The sequence below is a fragment of the Parasteatoda tepidariorum genome, chromosome 2, assembly GCF_982258835.1.
Source record: "Parasteatoda tepidariorum strain Cologne lab strain chromosome 2, Ptep-v5.0, whole genome shotgun sequence".
NCBI lineage: Eukaryota > Metazoa > Arthropoda > Arachnida > Araneae > Theridiidae > Parasteatoda > Parasteatoda tepidariorum.
This window is the reverse complement of record NC_141756.1, coordinates 110,781,841-110,799,077: the sequence shown is the minus strand read 5'-3', so window position 1 is coordinate 110,799,077 and position 17,237 is coordinate 110,781,841. Positions and strand designations below refer to the sequence as shown.

General features: G+C 31.1%; 1 protein-coding gene across 1 annotated transcript in view; it reads left to right on the top strand.

Annotated features, from left to right (window-relative positions):
* The window catches only part of LOC107448712 (transcriptional repressor scratch 1-like), a 51,419-nt gene extending 38,422 nt beyond the window's left edge, over window positions 1-12,997 (top strand). Inside the window, exons 2-3 of the mRNA XM_043050145.3 lie at window positions 6,057-6,278; window positions 9,553-12,997. Coding sequence (XP_042906079.1) covers window positions 6,057-6,278; window positions 9,553-10,202 — 872 coding nt within the window. The 3' untranslated portion in view covers window positions 10,203-12,997. The remainder of the gene's footprint in view (window positions 1-6,056; window positions 6,279-9,552) is intronic.
* The last annotated feature ends 4,240 nt before the right edge of the window (window positions 12,998-17,237 follow it).

Genomic DNA, 17,237 nt, shown 5'->3' with positions numbered 1-17,237 from the left:
CCTTCAGTTTTGTGTTTTGATCTCTTATAAAATAGCGTATTTTATCATAATTCTGACCTCAATACATACTTTGTACTTCAATTTTTCATTTAAATTAACTTTCTTTTAACAAAAATAGTAATAGAACATGCAAACGTTCCAGTAAAAATGTCTTAAGGATTAGTAATATTTTTAAGAACCTGGTCCACTGTCCAGAGACCAAATTATCTTCATTTCTACCCCTGGTAAATATCATGTAATGGTGATTTTTCTTAAGTAGCACCGATAATTTCTTATGCTCCAGTTCTCTTATATCCTATACGTTTTTTTATTTTTAAATTTCCTTTAATCCTTATTGTTTCAATTTGGCAATTTTGAAAGAAACAAAGTAAAACGGGATTTTGTTACACATGCTAGCTTCTATATGTTTCAATTCCCGTTTATCCTATATGTTCCACAATACATATTTAACTACATTTACCCTGCATGTTTCAAACAACTTTCATGTTTACTTATATCTGAAATCCAATTTTATACTACAAATTTCTAATACAATTAAAGTCGTTTTTTTTTATTATTTTTTTAAAGCTCATATTAAAGATAAATCGCTCTTAAGTTAACTACAAATATGACACTATTTTGATTATATTTTTATATTGTCCAACTATTATTAACAAACTATTTTCTTTCATAAATTCTTAGACAAATTTTAATTTAAAGAATACGCATTACACGTTCCGGAATTTTATAGGAAAGTAAATTGGAAGAAAAATCACGTCAGAATATTTTCTATACTATACTAGGTTTTAAATAGTATCGACACTAAAAGTTTTAGAATTTATTTTCTCATACGAAAAAAAAAATTGCTATTAACTTTCCTTCAAATTTAATGTGCATCTCTTTCTTTGAAAGAAGTATTTGAAATTAGTTTTATTTGTGTTACTCTAATTAAATTAAAAGTGATGATATTGTAATTTTTTCCAACTTAAAAACAATATCTCTCAAAACATTTGGTTCTGCTATCTTAACTGAACTTTTTGATATCTAAGGAATTCAAACTATTAAGATTGACATATTTTACTCAGAAAAAAAAATTTGATTTTATTACTTAAATTCTTAAAAATGTAACAAATGTAGCTATGTTTTTGTAAAATTTAAAAAGTTTTAAATGCTAATAATAGAAAAGTTGAAAATAATGTAAAGGATTAATACTTGGGTTTAATATTTTAACTGAAATTTATTTACTTTAATGCGTAATGTATTTAGTTATGTGAAAGTCTAATACATTTAAATGCATTAAGAACTAGAAACCTCAATTTAAAAAAAATTTGAAATTTAACCATTTTGAATCTTTTATACAAGATTTAAGAATATTTTTGCATGCTTGTTAAATGGTACTAAAAAGAATTCAAAAGGATGTTCGACATCTTTAAAAATTTTCGAAAATGCTTACATTCTTTCGAGTTTATTATTCTGTTGCCTTTTATTTACAACTTCAAAAGCTTTATAAAGAGTGTCCTCAAAAATTCTTTAAAATACAGTACGGCTACACTAAAAGCAGTACTCTTAAATACTATATAGTAATACCAAATAGTAATATTATAAATTACAACAGTAATACAATATAGTAATATTATCGCACTCCTAAACTTAATCACACAATACTATTTAAATTGAAGAGAAACAAGATTCATTTAAATCTTGTAAGGTTCCATTAAATCTGAACCGTATTATGATACAAGGTATCGATATTAAGGTTCAAAATTGGAACCTTCCTTTTGTGAGTTTAGGAATACTTGTAGAAAGAGGGATTTTAATTTCAATGAAAGTTCTGTTCTGTAGTTCATTTACGTCGCACTAGAGCTGCACAATGTGCTATTGGCTGCGGTCTGGGAAACATCCCAGAGGATGATCCGAAGACATGCCATCAAAATTTTGATCCTCTGCAGAGGGGATGGCAGATGGCACCCCCGCTTCGGTAGTCCGATGACCTGCACGCGAAGTCGAGCACTTTACGGTAGAACAGTTTAACGATGACCAATACTGCACACAGTCGGTCCCTACTATTAATACCGCTGACTGGACCCGTTCCTAGGCTGGAGTAGAGCTGGACTAGTGGCCAAGTCCTGGGTTATATGGTTAAGAGTTTTTCATGACCTAGGTACATGCTCAGGGCTTGGAGAAAAGAAAAAAAATGTCGGTCCCTACTCAGACTGATCCAAGTGGTCACCCACCCACACACTGAAAGCAGGAAGCTCGACTTGGGTGATCTCCTGGGAACCGTGTCTTAACGATCAGTCCACTGCGGGACACTTCAATGAAAGAAGAGTGATGCAATAAGATATCTGCAAGTGACGTAGTGTGGGTATCTCGATACTGATTGGTTGTTGGAACGTGGCATTTATTTAAGTTAGCAACTGTTCTTCTATTGTGAATAAGCCAAGCCCCGTCAAGTATCAATTCTCTCAAGTGGCACACTCTGAATTCTTTCGCAAAGATTCTTTCTCAAAGATTTCAATTGCGTCAGTATATATTTGTACAGAGACTTAACACAAAGACAGGTACGAAGCAAGGCGGAACATAAACTAATAATGCATCGAAGTTGCCAGGTACACAAAACAGAAATGTATCACTGTTACAATAAAATACATAAACAAATCAAAAATCTAAGTTAAGTAAAAGTAGACGAGAAAGAATTATATTTCAACTAATTCGTTGTATGGATACGGATCTGTATTTGATTAACTTATCGTGCAAACGGGAATTCAGTCTCGAAGAACAATACAGTTGTATAATATCCTATAGTGCGTCTCATTATTTTACTAGGGACTGTAGATAAAATTATAAAAAGGAAATAAAAAATGTGAATCATACTGTTTTTTGAAAATGTAATAAATCTGGAACAAGTTTATATGAATTCCCATAGTTCATACATAGAAAAAAATAAATGATTTTATACATTCCAATATTTACTTCGATTTTTTTTTCAGTGATCGATTAGAGTGGGAAATAAAACTCACTCTTCACAATTCTTTGCGTGCTCCGATTTTCAAAGTTCCTATAAATGTCATTGCAAACGACCTAAAGTGATCATTTATAACGAACGTTAGAACAAAAAAAAAATAATAAAAGATGGAGTGATGGGGACGATCTCCTCCCCCATTTCGCATTGTCATTAAGCACTTTCATTTGTTTTACGTAATTGCTCGTTTTATCATTCGCTATTGTTACAGTAACACTACATGCTTTAGAATACGAGGTGTTTTTTTTCCCCTTTTTGTTACCTCTACTGTGTTCTCTTTTCAAATGACCACTTTGGATTTTTAGTGATGACTGTTCTTATCAAAAGACGAAAAGAGGCTTAAAACGTTCTAATGGGGGTGGGGAGCAACACTTGAATTATTCATGAGAAGGAAAAGTCTTCGCAAATATTTAAGATGAAAGGAAAAACATTGTTGATCAACAAGCCTCCTTTACAACTGTGAAAAGGAAAAGAAAAACAGGAAAAAAAATTTAAGATTCTCCAAGTTTCAGCACTAGATTGTGAAATTTTTAAGGGGTTATAAGGGATCCAACACTCATGCTAAATGCAAAGGGCCGCTCTTAAATAGAAGTAAAATAATAAATAAAATACTCAAAAATTAAACTGTATTATAAATGGAATGAATTTCCTAATTAGTGTATCAACGCTCATTTTTTTTAATACAAAATTTCAAGTAAATCCATCCAGATGTTTTCGAATCTTCTACTATTATAAAATTAAAATTATTCTTATGTGAGCATTTTATTTTGGGCGTAGCTCAAAATGCGTGTTGAAGAAAACGGATACAGCTCAAAATGCGTGCTGAAGAAAATGGCTTCAACTCAAAATGAGTGTTGAAGAAAACGAATACATCTCAAAATGAGTGTTGAAGAAAATGGCTTCAACTCAAAATGAGTGTTGAAGAAAACGGATACAGCTCAAAATGAGTGTTGAAGAAAACGAATACGGCTCAAAATGAGTGTTGAAGAAAACGGATACAGCTCAAAATGCGTGCCGAAGAAAATGGATACAGATCAAAATGCGTGTTGAATAAAATGGACACAGATCGAATTGCTGATTTAAGAAAATGGACATATAACTATTTAAGCATAGCATTTGATTCCTTTTCTATCTTATCTTATGAAAATTCTTTTTCAAAAGAATAAACTAATGAATCCAAATAAATTCATAATGTGATGTCATCCATTCGCTTAAGCCGTTTAGTATAATTTTTTTTAAAATTAATCCTTTTCTTTTGAAAAGATGAAAGTAAATTCTTTTTACATGTTTTTCACTGACCCTATAAATATTTAATAATGATATTAAATTAACGTTGCACAAATTTCGATTTTTTAAAACTACTTAAGCGTTTAGTGTTCTGAATTCGAAGACATGCCTGAAAAGTTACATCTGTAATACACCAGTCTCCGAAATGTGGGAGTTTGCCCCGTAATCATTGAGCTTCATTTTTAAATGAAGTAAGGAAGATTAAATATGAAATTCCTCGCATAGTTGTTACATTTTGGTTGGACATTGAAAAGACGCATTTTCTTAAATATGCACTTCGAGCTGTGTTCAGAATAGAAAGCTCACACATGTATTGTTTTTTTAATTACAGCTAACACGGTTAGCAGTTAGAAAATTAAAAGATCTTTTGATATGTTCGTGTTTAAAAGAAATTTTTCTAATGAGAAAGAATGACGAAACTTTTGTTTTGAAGTGTTCTTCTTATGAGTTAATCTGCAACCTATATAATCGTAACCTATATCTCTAACCTATATAATAATAATCTAACCTGTATAGTCTAATAATTTGGTCTAATTATTATAATATAGGGAAGAGTGGGGTCAATTGTAACATTTTTTACTTAACTATTTTTAACTAAAAAAAAATCCAATACATTATTAGTATTAATTGACAGACGAGTAAAGTAGACTATCCTCTACTAGAAAAAAAATAAATACCTTACTTTAAATGTTATTATATTAGTTATTAACTATTTTTGACAGTCGTGTACTTGTTACAATTGTCCCCACTTACGGGGTCAATTGTAACAGTTCATAAATTCAATTAAAACATAGTTAATTATACATATTATCATAGTTGTGATATATTTTTTATTGATCAAAATAGTAGTGATATTTTAGGAGTAAAAACAATAATGAGCAGAGACCTAAAGGGTTAAACTTTTAACTTTAAGGGGTTAAAAATTTTAATTTATGCTGTGAAAGGTGACAAATAAAATAATGCACATGCAACATAATATAAATGATATAGGAAACTATTGGTGGTTCTTAAAGAGTTACGTAATGGTTTGTAAACTTAAGATTATTTATTTTCCGCTGTTACAATCGTCCCTTTACTTATTGTTACAATCGTCCCCAAGACGCTATTTCAGCTTCATTTGTTAAAAACAACGCTAGTTAATTAACAAAACTAATCTTTTTTTTTTGGAATGTTAATTAAGGTGTCCACTTACATATTCGGTAAATAATTTTTATTTGTTTAAGCAAAATTACTTTGTTACAATATAATATTCTAATACCAAACAAAGTACTTACGTAGCGTGAAAATATCTTTCGTGATGTAACACTTTCAAAAGTACATAAAAATGGTTGCCAGCAGGGATGTACATGTAGATTTATTAAATACACCTTGTGCGCCACCTTGGAACCAAATCTAGAACCCGACATTCGAAATTTTTGCTCTGCTACAATCGTACCTTGTTACAATTGACCCCACTCTCCCCTACTAATATAATACCTGATATAATAAATATTCTATATTTATATAATATATCGTCTAATTTATCCTATCGTCAAATTTATATTACACATCGTCTAATTTAATTAATTTATGCATAAACGTAAACAATGTTTCAGACGCGTAAAAACAATGCAGCTGTATAGAGTATCACCTAATAATTAAGATCTTACATAAAATCTTAGACTGCGTCGAATAATATGGCCAGGTGATTGTAGCTTTATTTGCCAAGATCTGTACGTTTCAATCGGCTTTTAGACATACCATGTGACTCTTTCAATTTCTTCCGCAGGTTACATTCACGATGTTATCTCACCATCTTCTTTGTTGTCTCCCTACGAGAGGTTCTCCTTCGACACGGCAACCCAGAGTGATATTTTTGATAAAGAACTGGATTTGAGCCGCCATCGAGGTCGAGACATCAGTGACACATCTTCCCTCTGCAGTCGGGTCTCCGAAAGCAGTCTCAGTCCACGTCTCCTCGATTCCTCACCCATTCCATCCTCAGCAAGAGGTACGTATTTTATTCCTATACAATTTGAAAAAAAAACCATTCTGACGCATTCTTTTTTCATAACAACAATTAAAACTTTGCGCGAGATAGAAAGGAAATAGGATTCAGTGAAAATGTTTCTAAATCAACAGAGTTCTTTTCACTGACGAGGGAACAGAAGGGTACTCAAGAGATCAGAGCGCTGATCAGAACAAGGCTTCGATTCTCTACAGTTTGAGGTGAAAACAAATAAGGATCTCAATTGGAACCTGGAGCAGAATTTTTCGAGCTACCTGCGACAAAACTCTCTAGCACTAATATCATTCTGCAAGATATACTTTTAATAATATTAATAATAGCAAACATATGTGCTACTAATTTAAAATAACAAAAGCTCTGTGTTTACAACAAAAAACTATCAAATATTTTTTTATTTAAATGTGTAATAATCTTTTATTCTAATATTATGGGTGATATTCTTGCATTTTGTTTGGGAGGAAAGCACAAATTATTTCCTTCATCGCATTTTGTAAATAATCATCACAATAAAAAAAAAATAATAGTTAAAAATCAAGAAATCCGTATGTAGTCATTGCCGAAAAAAAAGATCGATAACGAAATCACGCGAATCGGATGACTCAAATGAGTGTTTCGTTTCGAGATTAGGTTGTTGTAATAAATAATATCGTATAAAAAAATATCGGATTAAAAAACTATGGAGAAATACTATTCAAAAAAATTCGATAGAATTATAGCCTTAAAAAGTAAATACATATTGTTTGAAATATATCGGGACATTTATAAACCCACGTGAAAATCAATGACTGCCGAAAATACAGATTGAAATATTGCGTGTAAATTTCTGCACAGAAGTAAATTCTTTTGCTTTTTAATAGAAAAATCATTTTGCAAGAACTCTGTAACGTTCTGCGTCAATGTCGCTGCTATTCTGGCAAGAGGCTGTCATGTTGAGATTCTATAATGCCGGCCCACGTAATATCTATAGCACAATACAGCAATGTGTTTACCGGTATTTGGAATTTAAAAAAAAGGAAGTGAAGTATTTCCGGAACAGTCTTGTAGGTCAAGGATCCACAATTTTGAGACCAACAGCATGATAACAGCTATAAGGATCATCATTGCACACCAGCTGCTTTTGCTTTTAAGATAAACAGGTACCTATTCATCAGATGCCTGGTGAGTTTCAAGCGACCACAAAGGATGAAACCCAATCCTAACACAATGGACAACTCGGTACTTTAACCACTGAGTCATCATTGAGGCTTGAAATGTATATGAGGTTAAAAAAATAGTTTAAATACTGTGCTTTTTCAATTTACAGTTGTACTTTGTCCACTTACATCTGTAAGCTTCATGTTACACTTTGTGGTGCATGAGGAGTTCTGTAACATATAAAAAAATTTAGTGTGTCCCACTTAAATAAAGCCACTTTTATTTTTTACCATAACTGGGTACTCAAAGATACCATTAAAACCCAAATATATTTCAGAAAGTCTGTATCTAAACACACATTTAAAAGAATTAACTTCCTTCCTACACCTCCTAGATAAGAATAAAAAAACATCGAATAAGTAAAAAAGAACCGGGAAATATGTCTTGCCGAAATAAAGCTACTTCTGATTATAGCCAAATTAAGCGTCATACTTTTGTATGCCATAAAAGTATGTGATGCAGCATACCTTTTACCAATAATAGAAGGGTATCAATATTATGTCAAGCTTCAATGATGGCAGTCTTTCAATTCATTCTGTAGTTACCTCTTTTTTGTAAATACAGCTACTGATGATAGCCCAATCAAGTTCTCTTGGGGGTCATGAAAAAGGTCAGACGATTCATGACAAATACCAAAAACCACCACTCTTAAGATTTACACAAGATTTTGCAACGTACATTGCAAAATCTTGCAACGTTCAAAATCGTGCAACGTACATTGCAACGTGATTTTGCAAGGTACACGATTTTGCAACGTAAAATAAAGCATTTTCTAGCTGGAAAAGCAAAGTCAAGCTTACCAGTTATCTCTTCAAATGCCGGTAAATGATCTAACTGTTTTGGTAATGGGTAACTTTCATGCATGTGGGAGGGGAAAGATTACGTTAAGTTTATTATGATAACCGTTTATCATGATTTATGAGTCTCAATATTGCCGTCCATTTGAAAAAGATTTGTCTATACTGTTTCATTTTAAATATCTTTCAAGAAATCTACGATACAAAAAAGTCTGGCAGTACCCCATATTGAAAGCTATTTAAAAAGCCAAGGAAAGTAGAAAACAAAAGAATTAAGATGCCTCAGACAGTATTGTGTACTATTACAATATCATGAGAAAATAAGAGGATTTTTTCCATTACACAGAAAGGGTTCAGCTATGGGGATGAACTTAACTAGCTACTCCTTCTGGCTATAGAGAGGTTGCCGATAAACCAAAAAATCTAAAATTTCCTTAATTGCCATTTGTAGAAAGAATGGTTGGACGGCAGAATGTATCCTGGTGATTCGAAATTTCATAACAAAATGCAGGGTTAGAAACGATTAATAGATTGCTTTGGTAGAAAATTAAAATCTGCCCGGATTGCTTTAGAATAGTCAGAATTGCAAAAAACACTTTTGTTGACCCCATGTTCCTTTTTTGTACATTTATTAACAAAACCAATATTCATTTCCCTCCTCTTTTTCCTTTTTTTTTGTTGTCTCGCAGTGAACTCATCGTTAAGACACGGTTCCTAGCTGATCACCGAAGTCAAGCACCACTGACCACTTGGAGAAGTTTGCACAGGGATCGAGGGTGTGCTGTATGGGTCCTCGTTAAACGGTTCTACCGTAAAGGGCTCGACTTCGCGTGCAGGTCATCGGGCTACCGAAGATGGGGTGCCATCCCCTCCGCTGAGGATCAAAATTGTGATGGCATGTCTTCGGATCATCCTCAGGGATGTTTCCCAGACCGTCGCCAATAGCCCATTGTGCAGCTCTAGTTTGACGTAAATGAACTACAACAACAAATCCTTCCTTTTTTTTCTTTATGGTGTTTCTGAATAGATCACCTTTTCAGGAAATCATTCCCAATCCTGCATTGATGCATTATTTCGAGATCTTCTGGATGCACCTTACCTTTTTTAGAAGCTGGCGTTTAACTGAGATGCTCTATTTATTATTGGGCTAATGAACCTTATGACTAAGCCATATAGCTAAGAGATTGCATTTTAAATAAATTTATTTTTCTTACAATTTTTTATTTTGTTTGAATCGTGTTGTGACATATTTTTTCTCTTCTTAGTGAGTGAAGCCCAGCAGTTCCACGTGTTCTCCAACGGCGTCACTGTCAGCTACACCTACGATGCTTTCTTTGTGTCAGACGGACGATCGAGACGAAGAAACGCAGCTTCGGGTCTCCTGACGGCAGAGCCACGAGGAGACAGGCCCAGATACACGTGTGGTGAATGCGGCAAACACTATGCCACATCTTCCAACCTGTCGCGGCACAAGCAGACTCACCGTAGTCCGGATTCACAGCAGGCCAAGAAGTGCGAAACATGCGGCAAGGTGTATGTCAGCATGCCTGCCCTGGCCATGCATGTCCTCACGCACAATCTGAGCCACAAGTGTGCCGTCTGCGGGAAGGCCTTCTCCAGGCCCTGGCTGCTACAAGGCCACATGAGATCCCACACGGGTGAAAAACCTTTCGGTTGCGCTCATTGCGGCAAGGCGTTTGCAGACAGATCTAACCTGAGGGCCCACATGCAGACCCACTCGGCTTTCAAGCACTACGCATGCGCACGATGCAATAAATCCTTCGCCCTGAAGTCTTATCTCAATAAGCATTACGAATCGTCCTGCCTCAAAGATCCTGTACTTGGCTCCATGTCAGCTTTAGGTCCAAATTCACCACCCATTACTCCCGATTCACGGTTACTATTAAGGACCTAACTATTTAACACGTGTCCATACCGTTCTTTGCAATAATATTGAAGTGATGGAACTGAGGAAGATACATTGCTCCGTACAGTTATTGGAACAACTACTCCGTATAAATCATTTGAAATGTAACCTTTTTTTGAACAATATTGGTCTGACTGTCTTTATTTTTTTTCTATGTGTGTTATAAATGAATATATGTTATGGCGAAGCTTATCTTAAACGAATGCTTTTCGTTTCAACCGGGAAAACGACAGAATTGACCTGTTTTCTTGTTCGTATCGAACAGGAAGCTGGTTCTTACCGAGTTGGGATTATTTCTCACAACAATATATTTTATTTGCGTAAAATAAGCGAAAAAGAACTATGGCAAGATATATAGAGAGTGTTTCTTATAACTACCCCCCCCCCATAATATAAACTTTTAATCTTTGTCAATTATAAAATCGAAAAGTATGCACATCGAGGTAAAAACTAATAATAACTAAGTGAGAAAAGAACAAAAACGTTTGTAAACACCAGACAACAATAATTAAGGTGGGGAAATGCAAATGAAAGGTTAGAAATATCAAAAACCAGATTGATTGATCAAAATCTTTTTGCTTTATTCCGACTTTAAGATTCCTTCAGAAATAAACGGGAAGACCGCAAATGCAATCAAGACAGAATTCGAAAACGCTTTTGTTTACTCTCACTTGAATATCTTCCAAAACCCTTAACTTGCAAAGTTGACAACTTTACACCCTGTATAAAGCGATGAGCTAAGTAAAACTAAGAAATATTTATGATGAAAATATGCTTTTGTACAATCAGATTTCTAGTGCAACCGAAGAGATAAGTAGATAAAGGTTCTAAGTGACAATAGAGATTTCTAGATTTAACGTTAATCTTGTTTACTTAGGTTACGTTAATTTAGTTTGATTAATCCTTAAATTTTTCAAACCTGGTGGATGAAGTTACTAAGCAACAGTTTCTGCCGAGGAATTATGTGCCATTTATATAACTGATGTTAATTTGTAACACCTATTCTATTTAATTACATATTCTCTCCCACGCCATCTATGCTAATTCTAAAAATGGCATAAAACGACAAAATTAAGAAAAGCCACAGTTTCGTAAAAAAAAAAATCGTCTGCGATCTAAATTGTGATTACTTGTAGTAGCGTTATTACAACACTACATTATCTGGGTTCATAAAAAATTGCAAATAATTAGGAATTATTCAGTGATATCAATGATTTCGGTCTAGATGGAAATATCCCGCCAAATTGGCAGTTTTTTTAAAGCTTAATAACAGTAGAATTATTTAAGTAATTTATTGGTTCTAATACCGCAATAATGCTTTACTACAAGATCGTGTGTATATATATATATGCACCCGCCAATGAGCTGATAGGTAGTCTGAGGTATCTGGTACCAAGCGTTCACCATCTGGTCCTGCAATTCCCTCACATTGCGATGGGGTAGCGTGGCAGCACGAATTTGGTTTTCCAAGTAGGACCACAAATGCTCTATTGGATTAAGATCAGGTGAATTTGGGGGCCAAGACATGACTTGAAAGTCACTGGAATGTTCCTCGACGATTTGATCCTTATGACGTGGTGCATTATCCTGTTGGTAAACACCATCCCCCGCAGGAAAAACTGTTGCCATGAATGGGTGAACCTGGTCTGCAACTATGTTCAATTAGCTTACAGACGTCAGGGATTGTTCTATGAGGATTATGGGTCCTTTTGTGCCCCATGAAAACATTGTTATTGGGCGAGAAACCATGAAAACCTGGGAGAGCCCATTGTTATAGATGGAGGGTGGTCATAATGTAATGGTTCTTCGGTGTATATATATATTGAAATTACGGTATTACTTAAAGTCCAAGGCAAGTAAATTGCGGCTTTTTTTATTTTGCTTGGCGAAAGAGCTCCTAAAACCACCTAAAACAGAGAGAATGCCATGAACTTGAATGCTTTAAATAACCTTCGATGGTTTAAAAATTTCAAACATTGGAAGTATGTGGGTAAAATGTAAAGGGAAAACATTATCTTCAGTTCTTCTTGTCAACTGTTTTTGCTGTAAAAATGTCACATAGAGCCTATATACACTTAGATCTTCATTTGAATGATGAAATTATAGGATCTTAAATGTGTTAAATGTGCTTTAACACTTTTTCAATTTATCAAGATGTATTGGACAATGAATGCTTGTAAGCAATGAACAATGGACACTTGTAAGCAATAAATAATGTTCCAATAAGTACGGAGCCAACACAATATTAGTGAGAAAGAAAAAAAAAAGTGTATGAAAGCAATAATTAGATGAAAATTCTAATAGAACGAACTTACTGCTTAGAAATTGGATCTATTAGATTTTTTTCTCATTCCAAACATCTGCAACGACTTTTTTCCGTCTATTAGTAACTATATACAAAGCAATAAACTTTTTCAATCAAATGCATTTTTCTCTATTACAAATGCGAGATTTTTTAAAATAGAATCGTAGATTTTAGGCATCTAAATAGATAGTTACAAAGTTTTTTTAGGAATAGGAAATATTCTTTTTGAATTTATAAAAATTTTCCCTATCCCCCCATTTTAAAAATATGATGCTTTAGTTTTTTTTTTAACTTTTTGCACACGAGGAGGAATTTTTTTTTAAACTTTACTACAGAAAAATATTGTTGGGTTATTATTTTGGAAAAAAATTTTAATCTTAATTTGTAATGCTGAAATTCTATATACATCATAAATTACAAAGTTTTCATATTTTTTTAAGGGCACCGTGTACTTTTTTAGTAGAAAAATAAGCAGAAATTAGTAGAAAAATAAAAAATAATCAAATTCCATGTCTCAAAATTCTACACTGGTTAACGTAATTTCACGTGTTGGTGAGCAATATTATATTGTATAAATTAAAGTCTGAAAATAGTATTAATAGTGATTATTAACTAATTAAGTTTTATGAGGCATACATTAAATCTAGATTATAATTATACATACCTTTTTTTTTAAACAGTGATTCAGGATTCTCTCACAAGTACTCTTTTAGGCTAGTTTTCTCAAGTCTCAATTTTTAATTTGTGTTTAATTTGAATAAAGCTATTTTCTTTAAAGTAAAGTTGATTTTTTGACAAACAAAAAAATTAAAAAAAATATTTTTAAGCACATTAGCCTACTAGCTATAATCAAAATCTGACATGATTTTTATAAAGAATGTTTAATTAATTGAAAAATTTTTTCTTCAAAAAACACGTTACAATTCAGATTTACTTGGCATATTTATCTAACTCTAATCTTCTTTCAAATTTTACGTCATAAATATTAACATTTTTGTGAAAAGTAAAATTTGTTTAATCAACTTAGGTTTATTATATGTTTAATCTGTTATTATAAAGTAAAGAACAGGAAGACAGTTACCTGCTAAAGAGTGGACTGGAAAAAAAACTTCTAAGGAAAGCAAAGGCCCACCCAGTACTGTCATGCCATCAATGATTATTCTTATATTATTGCTTATTATTATTATATTGTTTATTTTTACTACATTGTTTATTTTTATTACATTGTTTATTTTTACTACATTGTTTATTTTTGTTACATTGTTTATTTTTGTTACATTGTTCATTATTGTTATAATCGTGTTTATAATTATGTTATGCTTGTTTAATTATAATTATGAAATTTTTTTTTTTAAATTTTTTTTTTAAAAATAGTGCCAAAAAATTACATTTTCGGCACCAATATTTCAAATGTCTTACCATGTTTCAAACTCTCAAATAAATTCCAAAAACAGTACAAACCAATCTATTCACACTAATTGCTGACTAAACTATCACTACATGCTGCGACGCTTTTTTATTTTTTTAAGATTTAATCAATACTTTGTGCATGATGCCTTTTTAACGAAGTTTTTATTTGATTAAAAAATGAATAAATAAATATAGGACAATAATAATTATTTATTTAATAGGTTGAAACAAAACAGCCCTGTTTAGCATTTTGCTTACATAAACAGGCAAATGAGAATCTAATCTCTTTTTAATTAAAAATATGCTAAGTAGTGATATTTGTAGAAAGCAGCAATTCAATATTTTTAGATGGGTAGTTTTACACATTTTCAAAATCCATCAAAGGTTTCATCAGTATTTAAATATCTATTTTTTAATATTTTAGACTGTGCAATAATTGTGCGCTCTGTTTTGCTAAACGGAGAGAACATAACATCATGTTTACAACTGATTTATACGTTACTCATTATAAACATTTCGAAAATTATTTCTATCAGTCATTTTTTTTATCAAAAATGTTTTTAGGATATTCATTATTGATCATTTAAGGGTCCAGGAAAGATTCTTTGAAAATGCATGCATTATTTTGAAATTTTCTGTTCTGTTGTATATTTTAATACGTATATGAAACAATTTCACATTTCTTCATTAAAATATATTAAAAAAGTTTTTGATGTAATGAAAACACGCTTTAAATTATTAATTCCGTTTTATTTTGAAAAATAAAATCCATGATATAATTCATCTTTAGCAATGTTTACTAACAGCTTTTGAATTATTTAAAAAAATATTAACATTGAAATGTATAATATGCTATTTTTAGTTTTTTTTAAAAAAAAATTAAATATATTTGAAATATATGTTATCCATATTTCCTGATGTTATGTCGTGAGTTTTTTGAGATTTATCGCTTGAAATTGAGAAAAATATATAAAAATGATAATGAAAAAAAACTTATTTTTAAATTATTTTTAAATTAAACTAAATTTTATTTATTAAAACAGATTTTTTTAACCATTTAAAAGATAATATAATTAAAAAAAATAATTTAAAAAAATTAAAAAAACACACATAGTTCTTCAGAATTTAATTTTTTGGACCCTTTATCTATAATTTTAAACTGATGTCTATTATTAAAGATGAAATCAGTGAGTAGTCTGCTTTAAAAACTCAAGCCTCTTAATTTCGCAAAAAATTAGTCGTGGTATAATGAGGTAATAAAATTTTATCAGCAGAAAAGTTCCAAAAACAAACACTAGATGGCGATCATCCATCATTTCCTATTGTTTGATCTGTCAGATCTCCAGACTAGAATCCTTACAAGTTTTAGTCTTTTGTGATTTTCCTTTAATATCTCCAAACTTAAAGATAGCACAACATGTGCGTAACATTAAACGGCTACTACACTATTTTCAACTCTTTAAAATAGCAGAAATTTTATGTGGTAGCAGACAATAGCAGACATCGATATTGAGTGTATTTTGTAAATACTCCGTTTCTTAATTTTTGTATATAATTCATTATTATTTCAATATGTTTTCGAAAAAGCTATAATACGTCACCTAGTGGTGATTTTGGAACTATTATTATTATTTGCTGCATAACATTTCATTTATTTTACTATAATATTCTACAATTTCCATGGAAATTTATTACTCAATTTTCAATGCAGGCATCTTACATATATCTCCTTTAATTCTGTACACCTTGCAATTTAAACTTAAGTAGAGAATCATATTTTTTATTGCATTTCGTTTTTTAATTGTATTATGTTAAGTCTCAATATATTTAACGAAATTTGAAAATGTATGTATTTTGTGAAAACCCAGGAATTGTAAATTAAAGTGCGCTTTAAGGTCTTCATAAGCAATAAATGATTGCACGGTTTTTACTTAATGAAGATAATATATTTCATAAATAACATTATCTGTAAATAAGAATTATTTCTCTTTAATCAATTGCTAGAGAGAATATAATTGTACAGTTCTATAATCATTAAAGCAAATACTTTTTCTAATTCTCCTGTTTTATTAAAAGAAGAGGATTACTGTAGCTGAAAAAGCACTTGTTCTATTTCAAAGTTTGTTATAAGAAAAATAAAGAAAAATTGTTTTTGACTTGATATTTATTTTCTGCTCAATTTTAACAAATACACTTGCGTTTCATGGATTGCCCCTACTTTTTACAGGTATTTTATGGGACAGTTTTATCAAAAACATAGTTAAAATTAACGATATTTAAAATCAAAAATTGAATGGCAAACGATAATTTAAAATCGAAAATTAAATGGCGAACTATCGGATTTTTTTTACCTGTACGAATCAAAGCTCAAAAATATATTAATAATGCTTAATATTAATTAAAAAATATTATAACTTAAGTCTATTAATTTTTAACTAAAATGGTGAAAATTGTTATAAAAATATTACTAACTAATTACAACAAAAAAATTTATTCATAGCTGCTTTCCTCCAAGCTCAATAATTTTATGAATTTGTATAAACAAAGATCAAATGTGTCAGATATCATATGAAGAATAAATTAGATTTAAAAAAACTTAATTATTCTAAATTCCAACTCTTTGAAGAACAAGTCCCTTTCCTATTACTGTATATCTACAACCTACACGTTTCAAAATATTTTTATTCTAAAAACAATATTAAGCTAAAATGGTGAATTTAAAGCTCTGTGCCAAAAAAAACACCTATAAGATTGTAGCACATGTTAATTACGTTTATTATCATATGAAATTTCGTAAACCTAGCTTAAATATTCAAGAAGATATGAGCATTTTTTTTGAAAAAAAACTAATTTTTTCGACTTACGTATTCTTACTGTAAATGCAGAAATATTCATTGTAATTTTTAAAAAAATTAGAATACTTTTAATTAATAATAAAAATATCAATTTTAAATTTGAAATTTTTTTTTTTAAATTTGCACCAAGTTATGAGCTTTGAAAGTTATATTTTCATACTGCGTATGCGTGGAAAACATCTGAATTTTTTTTTTTTCATAAGTTTTTTTGGAGTTGTTTTTAATAACTTATGAAAAACCGATTTGAATAACTTGAAAATTCAAAAAGTTCCTAGCAATTTTCAAAGTCGTTTTTGTTAATTTGAAAAGAAAGCTTTGAATGGAAAGGGATTTTACATAATTTTGTGCCATTAAAAAAGATTTATTACAAATGACATGACTATTAAATTATGTTTTATTTCCAAATATCATATTTGTTCTCCGGACTATCATTTTAGTGTATAATTATTTATG